Below are 17,043 nucleotides of genomic sequence, written 5' to 3' on the forward strand. Positions count from 1 at the left end.
AGTTTCTATTTTGTGGAATAGTTTGAGGAGTATTGGTATTAGGTCTTTTTTGAAGGTTTGATAAAACTCTACAATAAAGCCATCTGGTCCTGGGCTTTTTTTTTGGTTGGGAGACTATTAATGACTGTTTCTATTTCATGAGCAGATATGGGACTGTTTAGATCGTTGATCTGATCTTGATTTAACTTTGGTACCTGGTATCTGTCTAGAAAATTGTCCATTTCATCCAGGTTTCCCAGTTTTGTTGAATATAGGCTTTTGTAGTAGGATCTCATGATTTTTTGGATTTCCTCAGTGTCTGTTATGTCTCCCTTTTCATTTCTGATCTTGTTAATTAGGATACTGTCTCTGTGCCCTCTAGTTAGCCTGGCTAAGGGTTTACCTATTTTGTTGATTTTTTTCAAAGAACCAGCTCCTGCTTTGGTTGATTCTTTGTATAGTTCTTTTTGTTTCTACTTGGTTGATTTCAGCCCTGAGTTTGATTATTTCCTGCCTTTGACTCCTCTTGGGTGAATTTGTTTCTTTTTGTTCTAGCGCTTTCAGGTGTGCTGTCAAATTGCTAGTGTATGCTCACTCCAGTTTCTTTTTGGAGGCACTTAAAGCTATGAGTTTTCCTCTTAGGACTGCTTTCATTGTGTCCCATAAGTTTGGGTATGTTGTGGCTTCATTTTCATTAAACTCTAGAAAGTCTTTAATCTCTTTATTTCTTCCTTGACCAAGTTATCATTGAGTAGAGTGTTGTTAAGCTTCCACATGTATCTGGGCATTCTATTGTTTATGTTGTTATTGAGAAGCAGCCTTAGTCCATGGTGATCTGATAGGATGCAAGGAATTATTTCAATCTTCTTGTATCTGTTGAGGCCTGATTTGTGGCCAATTATATGGTCAATTTTGGAGAAGGTACCATGAGGTGCTGAGAAGAAGGTATATTCTTTTGTTTTAAGGTAAAAGTTCTATAGATACCTGTTAAATCCATCTGTTTCATAACTTCTGTTAGTCTCACTATGTCTTTGTTTAGTTTATGTTTCCATGATCTGTCCATTGCAAAGTGGGGTATTAAAATCTCCCACTATTATTGTGTGCAGTGCAATGTGTGCTTTGAGCTTTAGTAAAGTTTCTTTTATGAATGTAGATGTCCTTTGATTTGGAGCATAGAGGTTCAGAATTGAGAGTTCATCTTGGTAGATCTTTGATGAATATGAAGTGTCCCTCCTTATCTTTTTGATCACTTTAGGGTGAAAGTTGATTTTATTCGATATTAGAATGGCTACTCCAGCTTTTTTCTTAGGACCATTGGTTTGGAGGATTATTTTCCAGCCTTTTATTCTGAGGTAGTGTCTGTGTTTGTCACTGAGGTGGGTTTCCTGTGTGCAACAAAATGTTGGGTCCTGTTCACATACCCAGTCTGATAGTCTATGTCTTTTTATTGGGGAATTGAGTCCATTGATATTAATAGATATTAAGGAAAAGTAATTGTTGCTCCCTGTTATTTTTGTTGTTAGAGTTGTAATTCAGTTCATGTGGCTATCTTCTTTTAGTTTTGTTGGAAGATTAATTTTTGCTTTTTCAGAGATGTAATTCCCCTCCTTGTGTTGGAGTTTTCCATTTATTACCCTTTGAAGGGCTGGATTTGTGGAAATATTTTGTGTGAATTTGGTTTTGTCATGGAATACTTTGGTTTCTCTGTAGTCACCCAGCAGCCACATGTACAAATGGGTTTTCTGGAATGGGCACAAGGTCCTGAAACATAATTTTGGGGTACCAGAACTGCAGGAAGGGTTTGTAAAAATTAAGACCAACATGTGGTGTGTTTCAGTCAGCCATCTTTCATTCAATTCTTTCTTTTACAAGCAAACAGGTAGCATAGGTAAGGCAAAACCCCTCCCCCAAGTTCATCAGCAACTTGGCCTATCCAGCAACTTCTCCTTCAGTCTCTGGAGGCGAGACTTCCGGCATAACTAGAACTTGGAGAGAGGCGTGGCAATTAGCAGGAGGTGGGCAGAGAGGTATGGTTATCTGTGACAAGGCGGGGTCTGAAGAATCAGCCCTCAGCTGAAGGAGGGTCACCTTTCTCCATCTATGGTGATTGAGAGTTTTGCTGGGTATAGTAGTTTGGGCTGGCATTTGTGTTCTCTTAGGGTCTGTATGACATCTGCCCAGGATCTTCTAGCTTTCATAGTCTCTGGTGAGAAGTCTGGTGTAATTCTCGTAGGCCTGCCTTTATATGTTACTTGACCTTTTTCCCTTTCTGCTTTTAGTATTCTTTGTTTTGTGCATTTGGTGTTTTGACTATTATGTGGCGGGAAGAATTTCTTTTCTGGTCCAGTCTATTTGGAGTTCTATAGGCTTCTTGTATGTTCATGGGAATCTCTTTCTTTAGGTTAGGGAAGTTTTCTTCTATAATTTTGTTGAAGATATTTACTGGCCCTTTGAGTTGGAGGTCTTCACTCTCTTCTATACCTATTATCCTTAGGTTTGGTCTTTTCATTATGTCCTGGATTTCCTGGATGTTTGGGGTTAGGAACTTTTTGCATTTTTCATTTTCTTTGACTATTGTGTCAGTGTTTTCTATGGTATCTTCTGCCCCTGAGATTCTCTCTTCTATCTCTTATATTCTGTTGCTGATGCTTGCATCTATGTTTCCTGACTTCTTTCCTAAGATTTCTAACTCCAGAGTTGTCTCTCTTTGTGATTTCTTAATTGTTTCTACTTCCATTTTTAGGTCTTGGATGGTTTCGCTCAATTCCTTTACCTGTTTGTGTTTTCCTGTAATTCCTTAAGGGATTTTTGTGTTTCCTATTTAAGGGCTTCTACTTGTTTACTCATGATCTCCTGTAATTCTCTATGGGATTTTTTTTGTTTCCTCTTTAAGGGCTTGTACCTCTTTACCTGTGTTCTCCTGTATTTCTTTAAGGGAGTTATTCATATCCTTCTTAAATTCCTCTAGCACCATTGTGAGATATGATTTTAGATACAAATCTTGCTTTTCAGTGTTTTGGGATATCCAGGACTTGCTGTGGTGGGAGTACTAGGTTCTGATGAAGCCAAGTAGTCTTGGTTTCTGTTGGTAGGATTATTGCATTTGCCTTTTGCCATCTGTTGATCTCTGGTGTTAGATGTTCTTGCTGTCTCTGACTAGAGCTTGTTCCTCCTGTGGGTCTTTAAGCCTGTGTTGGTACTTCTGGGAGATCAGCTCTCCTCTGGTAAATCCCGGGCGCAGATGGCTGTGGATCAGTTGTCCGTCCTGAGTCCTGGGGTCAGAGCACACCCTGGAGACAGGATCTGCACTTGCGGGAAAGGTGCAGAGAGGGCTGTGGGTCTGTTGTCCCTCCTAGATGCGGTCTGAGGTAGAAAGGATCCTGGCCAGGCTGCCCTGCGACTTGTGAGGCCTGTGCCTTCTGGCTGGTTCCACCTTAGAAAGTCAGCAGGGAGAAAATGGCGGATCTCACCTGGGTCCCTGGGTTAAAGCACTCCCTGAGGGCAAGCTCTCTGCTTGCAGGGAAGGGGCAGAGAGGGTTGCGGATCCACCTCCATCACTTGGAGGCTGAGAGGATCCTGTCCCTGCTGCCCTGTGCAACTTGTGAGGCCTGTGCCTCCCAGCTGGTCCCGCCTTAGAAAGTCACTGGAGAGAAAATCCCCATTAATTGTCTTAACATTTGTTTTCTTTTATCCTTTCTGTGGCTCTCATTTGAAGCAGGTTTCTGTTAGACAGCAGATATTTCTGTTTTTATTTGTGCCAAGAGTGTCTGTCTCTCTTCTAAGATTTATTTTTATGTTTATGTGCACATGTGTGTAGGTACCCACAGTGGCCAGAAGAAACTTCTCTGTCCCCTAAAGCAGATCACTATGAGCCACTTCACCTGGGTGCTGGGAACCAAATTTTAGTTCTCTGAAAGGACAGAAGGTATTCTTAACCCCAGAGCTGTCTCTCCAACCCTGCCGTTCCTGTTATTGGTGTGCTTAAGCCATTTCTAATTGATGCAGACAGTTACTGATGTGCTCAGGCTTGGGTCACTGATGCAGTCACTGCTGTGCTCAGGCTTGGGTCCAACATTATATTTGTTCTCCATTTCTTTGCACCACTTTCCCATCTTCCTTCCTGGACCTATTTTATCAACACTAAGGATTTTTTTTTTTTTATTTTATCTGCTTTTTTACCATCTCTCCTTTTTGTAGACTTTTTCACCTGATTGTTATAGAAATTGCAACACTCACTTCTGTCAAGTTAAAAATTGACCTTTTGCCATTTTGAGTGGGGTGTAGAAACCTCATCCTCACAGAGACCCTCATATCTGAGGAATGAAGAGAATTGAGGTTTGGCTCCAGGTCAAATAGAAGAAACATACTCCCCCCGGTCACCTCTCAACACAGGTGTAGGACCTTTCCCCCGACTAACTACCTATAATCTTCTGTGTCTAGATATGTTGAAATCTCATTGTGACCATTGGTACTTGCAGATGTTATATGTATTGTAAGAAAGAAAGAAAAGAAAGAAAAGAAAAAAAAAGAAACATAAAAACTCCTTAAGAATCAGTAGCTTGAAATCCAGCCCTGTGTCCCGTCTCTCCCAACCTGTGTCCCGTCTCTCCCACCCTGTGTATGGCTGGTTAGTTTATGGTGTAGGGGAAGGAACTTGGGCTGTCCTGAATGCTAGGAAAGTGATTTATCCAAGATACACCTCCAGCCCTTTCTTGCTTTATCCTTAGACATGATCCTGCTAGATAGCCCAGGATCTTTCTGCCTTCTCAGTAGATGGAATCACGAGCCTGTTTACCATGTCTGGCCATGCTGCTGGCCTTGTGGTATTATCAGGTTCCCTCTGTGTCTCCCTTTTTCTCTGAAGATTGGGGCTCCTAGCAGTGGGTTATCTCAGCTTTTCTCTCTTACCCCAAACCTTCTTCATATGTTAGCTTTATTCCTGGGCATTTTAAAGACAGAATTCTGAGTTGCCAATGCCTTCTCTTCAGTGTGTTGAAAATAATAGAACCCCATGGCTGTTCATATCGCTGCCCATTGTAGAATGAGTTATTTCTCCTTTGGCTCCTTCTCTGTTTTTAGCTTTCAGTAGCCTGATGATGTCTACTTGAGCAGGGCTTCTCAGAGTGTGTCCTGTTTGCAGTTTACTCTGCTCCTTGAATTTCTCTAAAACTCTTTTAGAGTTTTCCATTCTGCTCATTCCCCCTTTCTGCTGGCAATCCGACAAGAACAGTATAGTAGATCATTTCACTGTGTCCTGTTAGGTTAGTCCTCACACTTCTTCTTGGGGGGGGGGGGTGTTTATACTAGATAGAATTTCTCAGTGCTCAGGTGGGGACCCTCTTACAAATCCTTGACCCCACCCTCACATACCTCTGCTGTCATATAGGTCCCATGAAGAACAATTTCTAAGTCAAGTTATTGACTGTTTGGGGCCAAACTTTCTTCTTGTCCATTCTTGAGAACTTCTGTTTCTTTGCAGAGACCTCGTGCCTTGCATTTGTTTTGAGAGCATTTCTTTCCCCTTCTGCAGCATCTGTGTGACATATCCTTCCAGGTTTTGTCAAATTTGTCCAGCTTCTGCATCAGCCTCAGCCTGGCTTATCTTTCCCCAAGCATTAGACATGTTCCTAACCATGAGCATGCACTTAATAATTGTGGATTATAGCCTGATCATCCTGAATATTATGAGACTCTGAGCCATGGCACACCCAAGATAAACAAGTAAAATACAATTTTGTAAAACTCTTTTCCTCCACAGTCTTGCTGGTGCCTTCCAGTTCTCAGGGCTCCCCTCTCAGTACCCTGGAAACAGCCAGAGCCTTGCTCAGGTTCTGTTGAACACTGCTCATGCCTTAGCCCAGAGCTAGGGCTGAGCAGCAGAAAAACCAAGAGAAGGAGAAAGCAAGGGCTTTCACCTACTTGCTCACCTGTGACTGCCAGAAAGGGTCAGCTATTCCTCAGGATGCAAGTTCCTGGGGCTGCCACACCCTAGCACCAGTAGTCTGATATCCAGCCCTGTGCTATTTCCCACCCCCCCAGCATAGTATTTTGGGGAACAGTGGAAGGACAGGGCCCTGGGAGATCCCCCTGCTCTTCTGGCAGTCAAGGGAGCAAACCTAGCCTGGGATGAAGGAAAAGCTGTAACTGGTCATCATCTTGGTGCTATTTCCCCCATCTGCCTGCTTCTGGCAACGTCACAGCCCTCACAGAGCTACTATCTACATTCTGCCAAGTTCCAGAAAGGTATCTGATAGGAGGAACCAGGTGCAATGTGCCGTCATCGTCTGATCTGGAGCCAGGTCTCACCTCTTTTTGTTTCCATGTTTTAGCCTCATTCCTCCAAAACTCACTCTAGGGGCTCCTGAAGATTGGGTATCATGAGTTCAAATGGCCTGTGCCAACTTCAGTAAAATTCCTTCTGAGCTACCCATTGCTGCCAAGGGAACAGTCTCTGGGCAAGACCCTGTGTGTGGCACCTATGCCTCTGCCTAAGTGTTTCCTCCTGAAAGCCTGGCCCAGGATGACCTCAAGCCTCAGTTCTGAAAGATGGCATCTCCTATGGGCATTAGAGCTGTGTGACTGAGAGAAAAGACCCTACCATCACTGCCCATGCCCTTGGACATGCAAGCCAGACCCCAGAGCAAGGTACTCTGGGGTAGGGTCTAAGCTAGTTCTTGAAGGCTAGCCCTGTGACTGTTCCATACTCAAGTGGCATGTAGTAGAGACAAAAGATATCAAGGCAGCACCTGGGACGGTTGACAGAAGCGCAGGAAATGGTGGGATCAAGAAGTAAGGGGACAGAGCCAGGCTGCTGCCTCCTCCTACTGTATCCCCAGTATGGACTCTCCCTTATTAGAAGTAGTTGAGCTTCACAGGTCTGAGTCTGGGAGTTGAGATGACTTTTCCTTTTAAGGCCACACTTCCTTAGCAAATGTCTAAAGCCTGTGTCTACAAAACAGCACCAGTTTGGGAAGCAGCATCCTCCCGATTCTTATGATCTCAGCACCAGGTGGTATTTGATAAATAAGTCATTTTTTACTTAGGCGGCTGCATTGCATGTACAAGCCACCAGAACCATATCCTTCAGAGAGGGAGTCTGAGGTATAGAGAAGCCTCCAGCGGAGTCTTAACCCCAGCTGCCTCGACATGACAAGGCCCTAGGGCAGAGGAGCAGGCTGGGGAAAGAAAGCATTTGAAAGGGACATGACCGAGGGGTAAGCTTGGAGAACACCACACTGTAGCATGCAGAGACCATTTCCCACAGCACTGGAGTCACTGACTGGCTCCCTGTGGAGAGCCACACAGAGGAAGGATGAATTTTGGTGGGTCTCAGGCTGCACAACATGACTTGGCCGGCCACCAAGGATTCCTGGATTCCAAGGAAATCAAGGATTTCCTTCAGAAATTGTATTTTCTACATTAACATTGAACTCAATGATCATAGTTACTTATGGTTGAAAAATGATCCTTAATGAAGAAACGCCAGCCCCTCCTTGCACTTAAGTGCAGAGTAAATCTTACTGCTCAGACCTGGCGGCTTCCACTAGTTAGTGTGTTTGGTCCTTATAAGGTGAAGGAGGATATTCAGGTACATTTGAAAATGATGTGCCTGACTCTAAAACACTACTTCCCTAGAGCCACACTGCCTAGCACCATTGTTCTCAACCTGTAGGTCGTGACCCCTTTAGAGATCAAATGACTCTTTCGAACAGGTCACATACCATATATCCTACATATCAGATATTTACAGTAAGATTCATAACAATGGCAAAATTACAGTTATGAACTATCAATGAAAATTATTTATGGTTGGGGAATCACTATAATATGAGGAACTGTGGTAAAGGGTCTAAGCATTAAGAAGGTTGAGAAACACTGGCCTAGTGTATTGCCTAGTGTAGGCTGTGGTCTGCTTAGAAACTGGTTACCAGTTCTCTTAAGCTGCAACCACATTGGTAGAGTGAGGGTGCCTGGCAAAGATGCACAATACCCTGGTTCAATTCCCAGTACCATATGAAATGCAACATGGTGATGTGTGCATCTGTAAATTCTATACCTTGAAGGTAAAAACAGAAGGATTGGGAGTTCAAGGCCAGTCTGAGCTAGACGGTAAAAACAGAAACAGTTTTTTTGTGATAAGCAAAGCTGAATGTGAAGCTATCAAGGTGGGCCAGTGGTTAAGAGCTCTGGCTGCTCTTCAGGGGATACAGGTTCAATTCTCAGCACCCACATGGCAACTCGCAACAGTCTGCAACTTCAGTTCCACGGGATCCAACACCCTTTTTGGGCTCCCATGAGCACCAGCCATTCATGTGGTGCATATACATCCATGCAGGTAAACACTCATACATGTTAAATAAAAACAAGTATTTAAAAAAAAAACATGTTCAATAATCTATACTGAAATCTGAAGACATAAACTTTCCAGATACTTATACACCTGGGGCAAAGAAGCTTGGTGACCCGACAGTCCTTGGTCAGTATCCTCAGGGCAGGGAGCCACCACTGTGTAGGTGAGACTGTTTCTCACAGTTACACTGACTCCAGTTAGACTATCCGTTGGTTTAATCCCAGCAGGGTTTGTTAAAGCTCTGGTCTGTTCTGGAAAACACCAGCCAGCAGCCCTCTCTGCAGGCCACAGCACAGGCAGTAGCACCCTCTGAGGATGCCAGGGCTGCTTCTGCTTCTTGCAGAGTGAGGCTGCTTCCACTGTCCCCTCCCCAGGCAGTTCCCAGGGAGCCCGCAGCCTCCCTTCTCCTCCTCTGCCCACTTCCTTTCCTTTTCTCAGACAACAGTAACAATAAGTATGATTAGCAAGGTGATTTCAAGCCCCTTTCAGAGGACAAGACAGTAAACAGAGCTTGTTTGCCTAAGGAAACCCTCCCAGCACCCAGCCACTCAAACCTCGCCTGTTAATGAACCCAGAGCCATTAATGCGGTTTCTTCAGTTAAATTGATTCATGAATTTTGAAGAGAACATTATCTAATGAATTTTCTTTGAATAGAAAGCAATTAAAAGGACAAATCAGTCTGATTAACCCCAAAGTCACCCTCCTGCCACAAATGCTGTACAGTTTGAAATTATATCATAAAAAAAACTAGAGCACATTTGCTGTGTCTGTGCCCTCTGCTAATCCATGTAAATTAATGAACAACAAAGTTAATTTCTTCGATGACCCTTTTCTAGTATCACCTGGATTATGCTGATGTTTAATTTGCTTAATGTTATAATAAAGACTAAACAGGGTTTTGGTTTTTTTTTTTTCCAGTGAAGTGATTATCATTCCCTTCAGTTAAGAAGTGATTTTTATTATTTAACACGCATGTAAGGGTGTGTTTCCTTTAAGGACCAAATCACACTCTGCCAACTTGGCACCAAGTGTGGCAAGCTCTGTCGAGGGTACACACTCCCGGGGTCATTCCTGCCCATGGAACCCTCCCCTCTGTTGTTCCCTTCAGAAACTCCTGCCCCAAATGTTGAAGTCCCAAGGGATGGAGGATGTGGCTTGGCCTCCAGGCTCCCCAGCCAGTTGTGTCTCCTCTGGAAGACAATAGGAATCCATTTGTACAAGACTCCTCCTTGTATTCTGGGCTTATACCCTAATCAAGACACATGCAGGGAATGATTCCCAAACCCAGGGGCATCAAAGGAAAGGAGCTGACCATGCCTTGCCCTAGTCATTTCTGCTGCAGGACACAAAATGCATACCACTTGATACAGCTAATCATGAAAACAAGGGCTGCCTGCAGCCAGGGTCACCCTACAACCAGGGCGTACTGGTGTAGGCAACTGGCATTCACAATGGCACAGGGGATACTCCCATCACTGCTGAGTGTTGGATGGCTACAGAAGGGTCCCATCCAGTCCCCAGATATGTCCTCCTCCTCCATCTCAACTGAAGTTGGAAATTAACCAGCAGTCCAAAAGGCTTCCACATAGGTGGGCCGGCAGGGACTCCCCTTGCCTGCTAATTGAACTGTGTGCAAAATGCTCTCCTGCCTGTTCACAGAAAGAGCATCACACACAGCCCCACATGGAACGTGAGGAAAGTAGAAGGAAATTAAAGATGCGGGAAGCCTTCCGAGGCCCGCCTGCTTTGTGCCTGCTTCACTTTCAGCTCTCCTTGCCTGTGCCACGGTGACAGAGCACTGTGTGGGGGCCTGTGTTTTAATTGAGTATAACAGTTGTATTTGTGCCATTGCTTTTCCTGCTAGGAGACTGGCAGCTATTTATATCCAAGCTGCTGGCGCCGTTTGTCCAAATCACGTCATTCTGTTTTCTTTCTTTCAGATTCATTCACCAGACAGGTGTTATGGAAGCTGCTGAAGGTTGTGAAATTTGGAGAAATGGTTTCTTACCAGCAATTAGCAGCCCTGGCAGGCAACCCCAAAGCGGCTCGTGCAGTAGGAGGAGCAATGAGAAGCAATCCGGTGAGTTCCACAGATGTGTAGCAGGCTGGATCCCTGCTTCTCTTCACAGGGCCTCAAACCACCCAGGGAGCCAAGTGTCATTTGAGTAAATGTATTTCAGAAGCCAACTATGTGGCTGGGATCAGGGCTTGGGTTGGCAACTACTGTGACAGGGACCTTTGTGTCCCAGCCACATGAGCTCTTTGTCGTAGTTGCCCCCACCAGAGAGGAAGAATCCTGGAGAGTGGCAAACAGACAAGAGGGCAGCATATTTAATGACTCCCCACTGGATAGTCCCCATGCTGGGTGCCTGTTGAGTAGCAGCATTCTCTTATAAACTGGAAATACAACTGTACATGCAGAAGACAAGAGCCATGTGGCACCAGCCTTCTGAGAAGGTTTTGGTGAGATAGTACAACCCTATCTCCCTGGGTCTCTGGGGTATGATGAGCCTAGAAGATATGACACCTTGCATCATAGATGTCTACTGTCTTTGGGTGTTAGCTCCCTAGGGAAAGGCTCTTCCCCCTGAACTCATCAGTGTTAATTACGTTTCTTCCTACAATGCTGTCAGAGTTTATTGAACACCAGGTTCCCAGCCCACAAGAAGGCCATGCTTTTAGAGACACCCTGTGGTTCCACAAATGCAGTGGGGATTTTGACTCAGCCAAGGCCATCATAGCCAAGGATGAGACCAGGGCCCCGCATGCCCGTGGTCCTTGTGTGGGTGAGAAGTCATGTCACCCCACAGTCCTCCGGGAGAATCCACACTCCCTCCGGAGTCCCTGAATGTCCCGAGCAGTCTCCCCTGTGGCAGTATATGTGTGCTGTCATGTTGATGCAGTTATGCCGATCCCAACATGATAGAAAAAAGCCACCTGATCAGAAACATACCTCACCTGGAAGGGACATTGAGGAACAGTCTGTGCCTCTTTGGGGGGTGGGGGGATGTTATAGTAATGAGGCTGTCCTGGAACTCTCTTTGTAGACCAGGCTAGAACTCACAGAGATATCTGTCTCTGCTCCCTGAGCACTGGGACTAAAGCCATGCATCAACATACCAGGCCACGGGGTATTAGATTTGGCAGTAGACAAAGAGACAGCTCTCTAATACATGTGTTCTACAACTCTGTACAATGCCCCAGAAGAATAGAGAAAGGCAAGACATTTTCTACCTTTTTCTGATGCGTCCCAGTAGCTAATGTTTTAAACACACATCAGCCACCCAGACCTCTGAGTGGAGTAGGTCCTTCTGCACCATCCCATCCCCACCCTCCAAGGAGGTGTGGACATGCATTCCCCAGGCCACTCCTGCAACAAGACACATGACTTGGTATTTATCCACACTTAAGTTGGGAACCAAGTTGTTCTATTTTGCAAAGTTTCCTGTGTGTACTCACCTGAAGATGAAGATGGTTCCATCAGTGGGTACCAACACCACAGCTTCTGCTCTGAGTACAGCTAACACCTCTGCTGTAAGAACAAGCCCCACTGCCCAGTGTGTACACTGGTAGCCACACTGCATGCACTGTTGTGATGAATCTCCATCACGTACAGCTAGAAGATGACATACTGAGACTTGAGGGAGAAAAGTCTGGACAGTGGTAAGCTCTGCCTGCCTGGTGCCCATCTTGGTAGATGTCATTAGACCCACTGACAACAGGGCTGAGGTGGGGATGGCTGTGTGTGTCTCCTCTACCCTGATGCTGCCACATTGCAATAAGTTCATAGAAAGCAAAGGGCCCGTGTTTTGCCTAAGTGATACCACTTGTGCTTTGAGAGCGAGAGGTTGTAGAATGCACATCAGGACACTGGAAATTGTCCTGCATCATTCCTTTGGTGGCCTTATGCTGTGGTCTCACAGTTGCCCATTGCTGGGTTATCCTCTTCAAGAATAGGAGATGGGTCTTGTTGGGTGGAAATCTCCTCCATCCTAGAACTCAGCCTCTCTCAAGTTTCTCAGGTGGGACTCATTGGCCTTGTCAGGAGACTGGACAGTCTCTGAAAGGCCCCACACTACCCTGCATCAGGGATGCCCAGCGCCAGAGGCTCCTCACTACCATCCCAACACACACGCACAGAGAACCCCCTTCTGCCACATCCTCAGACACAATTTGCTAAATGTAGTTCAGAGGCGATCAATACAAGCTCAGGGAGTTTCCCACCTTTTTCTAAACAAACACATTCCTGAGGAGTTAGTTTATTCGCAGATTGCCATGAGCACCGTTGACCCCTGAGTCCTGTTCTGCCATTCACCCAGATGGCTGTTGATAAAGATTTAGCATCATGTTCTGAGTGTCAGGGTTGTCAGCGGAGCTGAACCATTTGACCAGAAGAAAAAACCGCACCGGGAGCTATTGATTACAACTTCTCGGTGTCACTTGTTCACCAGGATTTAGGTATTGATGAGGCTGCGAGTGAAAACAAGCTTTCTCCCTTGTGGGCTCTGCCCAGAAGAACAAAGGCAAAGTTGGAAAAAAATAGTCAGCCAGTACCAGAATCAGAGGGATTCCATTATTGATTGCAAGGCTCCTTCATGTTATTTTTGTTGGAGACAAATCTATGGGTTTGGAAGTTTTATAGCAGTTGAGAAAGGGTTGATGTGAGTGATGGATCTGGGTATTGGACAAATTAGATTTCACAGCATGAAGATTTCAATGAAGCTATAATACCATGGGCTCCTTGCCTATCGATAGCAATCGCATTGCATGTAGCAGGGGCTCTCAAGAAGAGGCCAGCAATGATATGGGTCCTTCAGATATGGCCATGGGGACCCAATAAATCTTGTGGCTGAGTACCTACTGCTAACCCAACATGAAACAGGACCCATTTCTAAAGGTGAGCGTGTGAGCAAGTCACCAGACCACAGTGCATTCTGAGCCAGTGTCCTCAACACAACACTAATCCACAGAAGGAAGCAGGGAGATGTGTGCATGGTACTCCCTTTTAGAATCCCATAATCTATTGAGAGGGAAGAAAAGAGTCAAGTGGAATGACCTATCAAGTGGAATGGTGAAATGTACATCTAGATATCGGCAAGACCAGGTTAATTGGCACACCTATGCCAACTAAAGCCAAGGGTTGGTATCATGTCGAACACTCTTCTGACTCTGTATCACTATTGTATTTTGGGTTTTGAGGGTTTTGGGGGGGTTGGATTTTTGTTTTGTTTTGTTTTTTTAAAGAAATCAGTCATAGTAATGTTCCATTCTCAACATCCTTCATGGTTCCTTTCAAGGTCAAGGTCAGATGCTGTCCTCCACACTCACTTGGAATTCCACTCCTCATCCCATGCAGCTCCTATATGCATAGTTAGCTCTCTCCTTCATGATCTTCATGGCAGTTGTCCTTACAATTACTCATAGACCACATCTGTACATGTCACTGTGACAGCCAAACTTGGAGTCAAAGCAGAATAATGTCTGTGAGGTTGGAAACCGTGTCACCCATCTTCCAAGCTTTGTTATAAAACCACAATGACCCACAGGTCCACGGAGTCCCATCGCCATGTCAGTCACTGGGCAAGAGAGGCATCAGGAAGACAGGCAGCTTCAGACTCCTGCTGGTTAGAACTTTGGTTTTGCCTTTTAACAGCTAGGTGGCCTTTACATGAGTTCAGTACCCTTGACCTGAGATTTGGAGGGCTGCAGGGCCTACATAGGGAAGCCTCACATGGAACATGAGAAACACTTTCTCAGGGGTGAGGGCTGGAATGACCCCATCTGCTGGAACATGTATACTACACCCCAACAAGGAGCACACTTGGCTCACCCGGTGAACCATGTGGTTTGAAGGCATGGTGGTGACCATGGCACATATGGTTGCCCATATAAAGGCTTTGAGCAGCAAGGAAGCAGCAACAGTGGGATGCATTACTTCTGAGATATAGAGCTCAATATCTCAGATGTGCCAGGCATCTTCCTCTAGAACGTCAGCTGGCCAGAAGCTGCTCACTGTGTCCCACTCACTTGCCATGATAGATAGAAAAGGCAAAGGTGCGTCGGGGGCAGAGGTTTCTGAGCCGCAGGGAAAGGAGGAAAGAAAGATGTACAGTCCTCCCACTGGAGCCCTGCAGGAGTGGCTGTCTCACCACAGCAGTTCCTACAGCAAAGCCACTGTATGTGAACCTGAGACAACCTCAGACTTGCACACCTGCTATCTGCATATGTCAGGGCAGCTCAGAACCTTCCAGAATGAGCCCTGAACCTCCAGAGCTCACAGAAGCAGATGCCCAGAACTCAGGTTGTGTTCATTGAAACTTGCCATTGCCCACAGCAACCACTGTGCGTACATCACGACCCATGTTTCCCGGGGCCCCAGTCACAGTAAGCTCTATGGGCTGCTGGCACCATAGTAGCTGTGTGGGCCTTCCATTACCCTCTAGTTAAAGCTCTTTTAGGAACTACTCATTAGGATCTCAAGGCAAAAACGTCCATTGAACCCACAGCGTTCTCTGCAGCAGGCACATAAGGCATGCGCCTTGCCAGGGCAGGTGTACAGCCATTCCTGCCAGGCTGACTATGCCATATTCTTACACTGCTACCCAGGAAGAGAAATGAGGGGAGTCCATATGGCTGTAGCCACTGTGGGCTTCAGATGGCTTCATGGGGGATGTTCACCTTTTTCTACCCCTGCTGTGAACCAGTGAGGAATAAAGGTATGAGGATGAAAACCAGGTTGGAAGAGATGGCACAGCCCTGACGTCTTTGAAGTGATTGCCACCAGGATGGGGTCCCCTCACCAGCCCTGCCATCTCTGACCACCCTGGTTAAGACACACATTGACCTTCTTTGAAGGAAACCGGGGTACAGATAAATCTTCTGCAGACACACTCATCTCTTCTCTGTTCTCATCTCTTCCTCCCCTGTGGGATGGGAGCGGGTGAGGCCAGAAGTGTCTCTATCCTCAGAGCAGAAGGGCCTCAGTAGCTGTCAACTTCCACAGATGATGGACCATGGAGCCTCAGTCCATATAGCCTATTCCCCTGCTTAGTGAGCTAGGCAGTTATCAGTCCCCTGTGGACCACTGCTGAAGTAAGCACACTCCCTATGCAGAAACAGGCATCCCTCATCCTAGTGATTGGATGTCAAAGAAAGAAGCCTAGACAAGGTCATAGCCTTGTGGCTACAGGTTGAGCATCAGAGTCCCTTTGGTCTGAGCATTGCCCTGGAGCCCAATCTCCATGAGCACCTGCCATCTAGATCTTTTGGACCCCAATGAAGATGTCTACAGGTTTGCATGTGCCAGGTCAGGGAAATGGTGGGACAGTTGCTACCATGGGGCTCATGAGATTACAGACCCCTGTTTTTGAGCTTGTCAGAGTCAATAACTCTGACACCCGTTTTGATAACTCACTGGAATTATTCCCCCAGTTCTTTGATTGGTGTGACATATTGCATAGCAGGTGACTGGGAGAATGGCTCAGAACACATAACACCATGGCCCAAGACAGCAGCAACCCCTCAGCCACGGTTTGCTAACCTCTTAGGTGAACTGGGCTGCCATTGTCCTTGAAGATTCTAGCTACAGCTTGTGATAACAGAGAAAGTTACTTCCTGTGTAGAACTCAGAAGTGTGGTTTTAACCTCAGGAGGTGAACTTGCTAAATCACTTCCCAGGTGCGACCAGGCATCCTCCTAAAGCCGATACAAAGAATCTCCTATCCCACACACACCTCAGAGCAGGTGCTCCTCCTCCACACCCCAAAGGATACCCTCAAGGCCTGTGTGGGGTGCAAAGTAGGGATACAGAAGCAGCCGGCATAGCCACCGTGCCAGCAGCCTGCTCACTGGAGAGCAACCTGATGGTACTGGACAATCACAGGTAAAACCTTGTCCATAGCACAGAAACCTCAGCCCAGAGCCAGACTGACAGTGACACCCCTGTTTTTCAGGTCCCCATCCTCATCCCCTGCCACAGGGTGATTCGCAGTGACGGTACCATTGGCAGTTACTCAGGAGGAGGGCAGGCTGTGAAAGAGTGGCTTCTGGCCCACGAGGGCATCCCGACCGGACAGCCAGCCTCCAAGGACTTGGGTCTGACAGGGACCTGGCTCAAGCCATCCTTCGAGTCTACCAGCTCCAAGCCGTCTGGCCGAAATTGAGTAACCGTTTGAATGACACATAGATGTAACCCGTGTCGGAAGCGGATGTGTGGTGGCACCACTATATTAAAAGAGCTGCATGTATCCTGGGGGACACGATGTGGCTGCCCTTTCTTGTTTCTGCATTTTACAGCAGAATGAGTTCAGACGACCCACCTCAAGTATGTCATCCGTTCCCTCCTCTGACATGGTTATTGTTCTATTTTTAATGCCCATTAAAATGGGGGTGAGTGAAGAAGGCCTGGTGAGCCTTAGGGCCCCTTTGTGTGAAGGGAGACACATATGACACCTGCAGGTAACAGCTGGCCACCCCAGACTGTCCACACTGAACAGCTGACCCCACCCAGTAGGGCCCCCAAGTCATCCTTCAAGCCATTTACGCTGTGGAGATGGCAGCCCCTATTCAGGTCCTAATACCCTACCCTTGCTGGCTGGAGGAGAGACAGGCTAGCAAGTGAGTGCTTTATGGGGGGTCTTGGCATTGCTTCCCCATCTGCCAGGAAAGTGCCCTGTATCCATGGTGAAGATGATTAAACTGTGTGTGTGTGTGT

General features: G+C 46.2%; 1 protein-coding gene across 2 annotated transcripts in view; it reads left to right on the forward strand.

Annotated features, from left to right (window-relative positions):
• Positions 1–16,591, forward strand: part of Mgmt (O-6-methylguanine-DNA methyltransferase) — a 247,989-nt gene extending 231,398 nt beyond the window's left edge. For both annotated transcript variants that reach the window (XM_031388653.1, XM_031388652.1), the window contains exons 4-5: positions 10,271–10,410; positions 16,283–16,591. In XM_031388653.1, coding sequence (XP_031244513.1) covers positions 10,271–10,410; positions 16,283–16,492 — 350 coding nt within the window. In that variant the 3' untranslated portion in view covers positions 16,493–16,591. The remainder of the gene's footprint in view (positions 1–10,270; positions 10,411–16,282) is intronic.
• The last annotated feature ends 452 nt before the right edge of the window (positions 16,592–17,043 follow it).

The sequence above is a fragment of the Mastomys coucha genome, unplaced genomic scaffold, assembly GCF_008632895.1.
Source record: "Mastomys coucha isolate ucsf_1 unplaced genomic scaffold, UCSF_Mcou_1 pScaffold21, whole genome shotgun sequence".
In the NCBI taxonomy this organism is placed as follows: domain Eukaryota; kingdom Metazoa; phylum Chordata; class Mammalia; order Rodentia; family Muridae; genus Mastomys; species Mastomys coucha.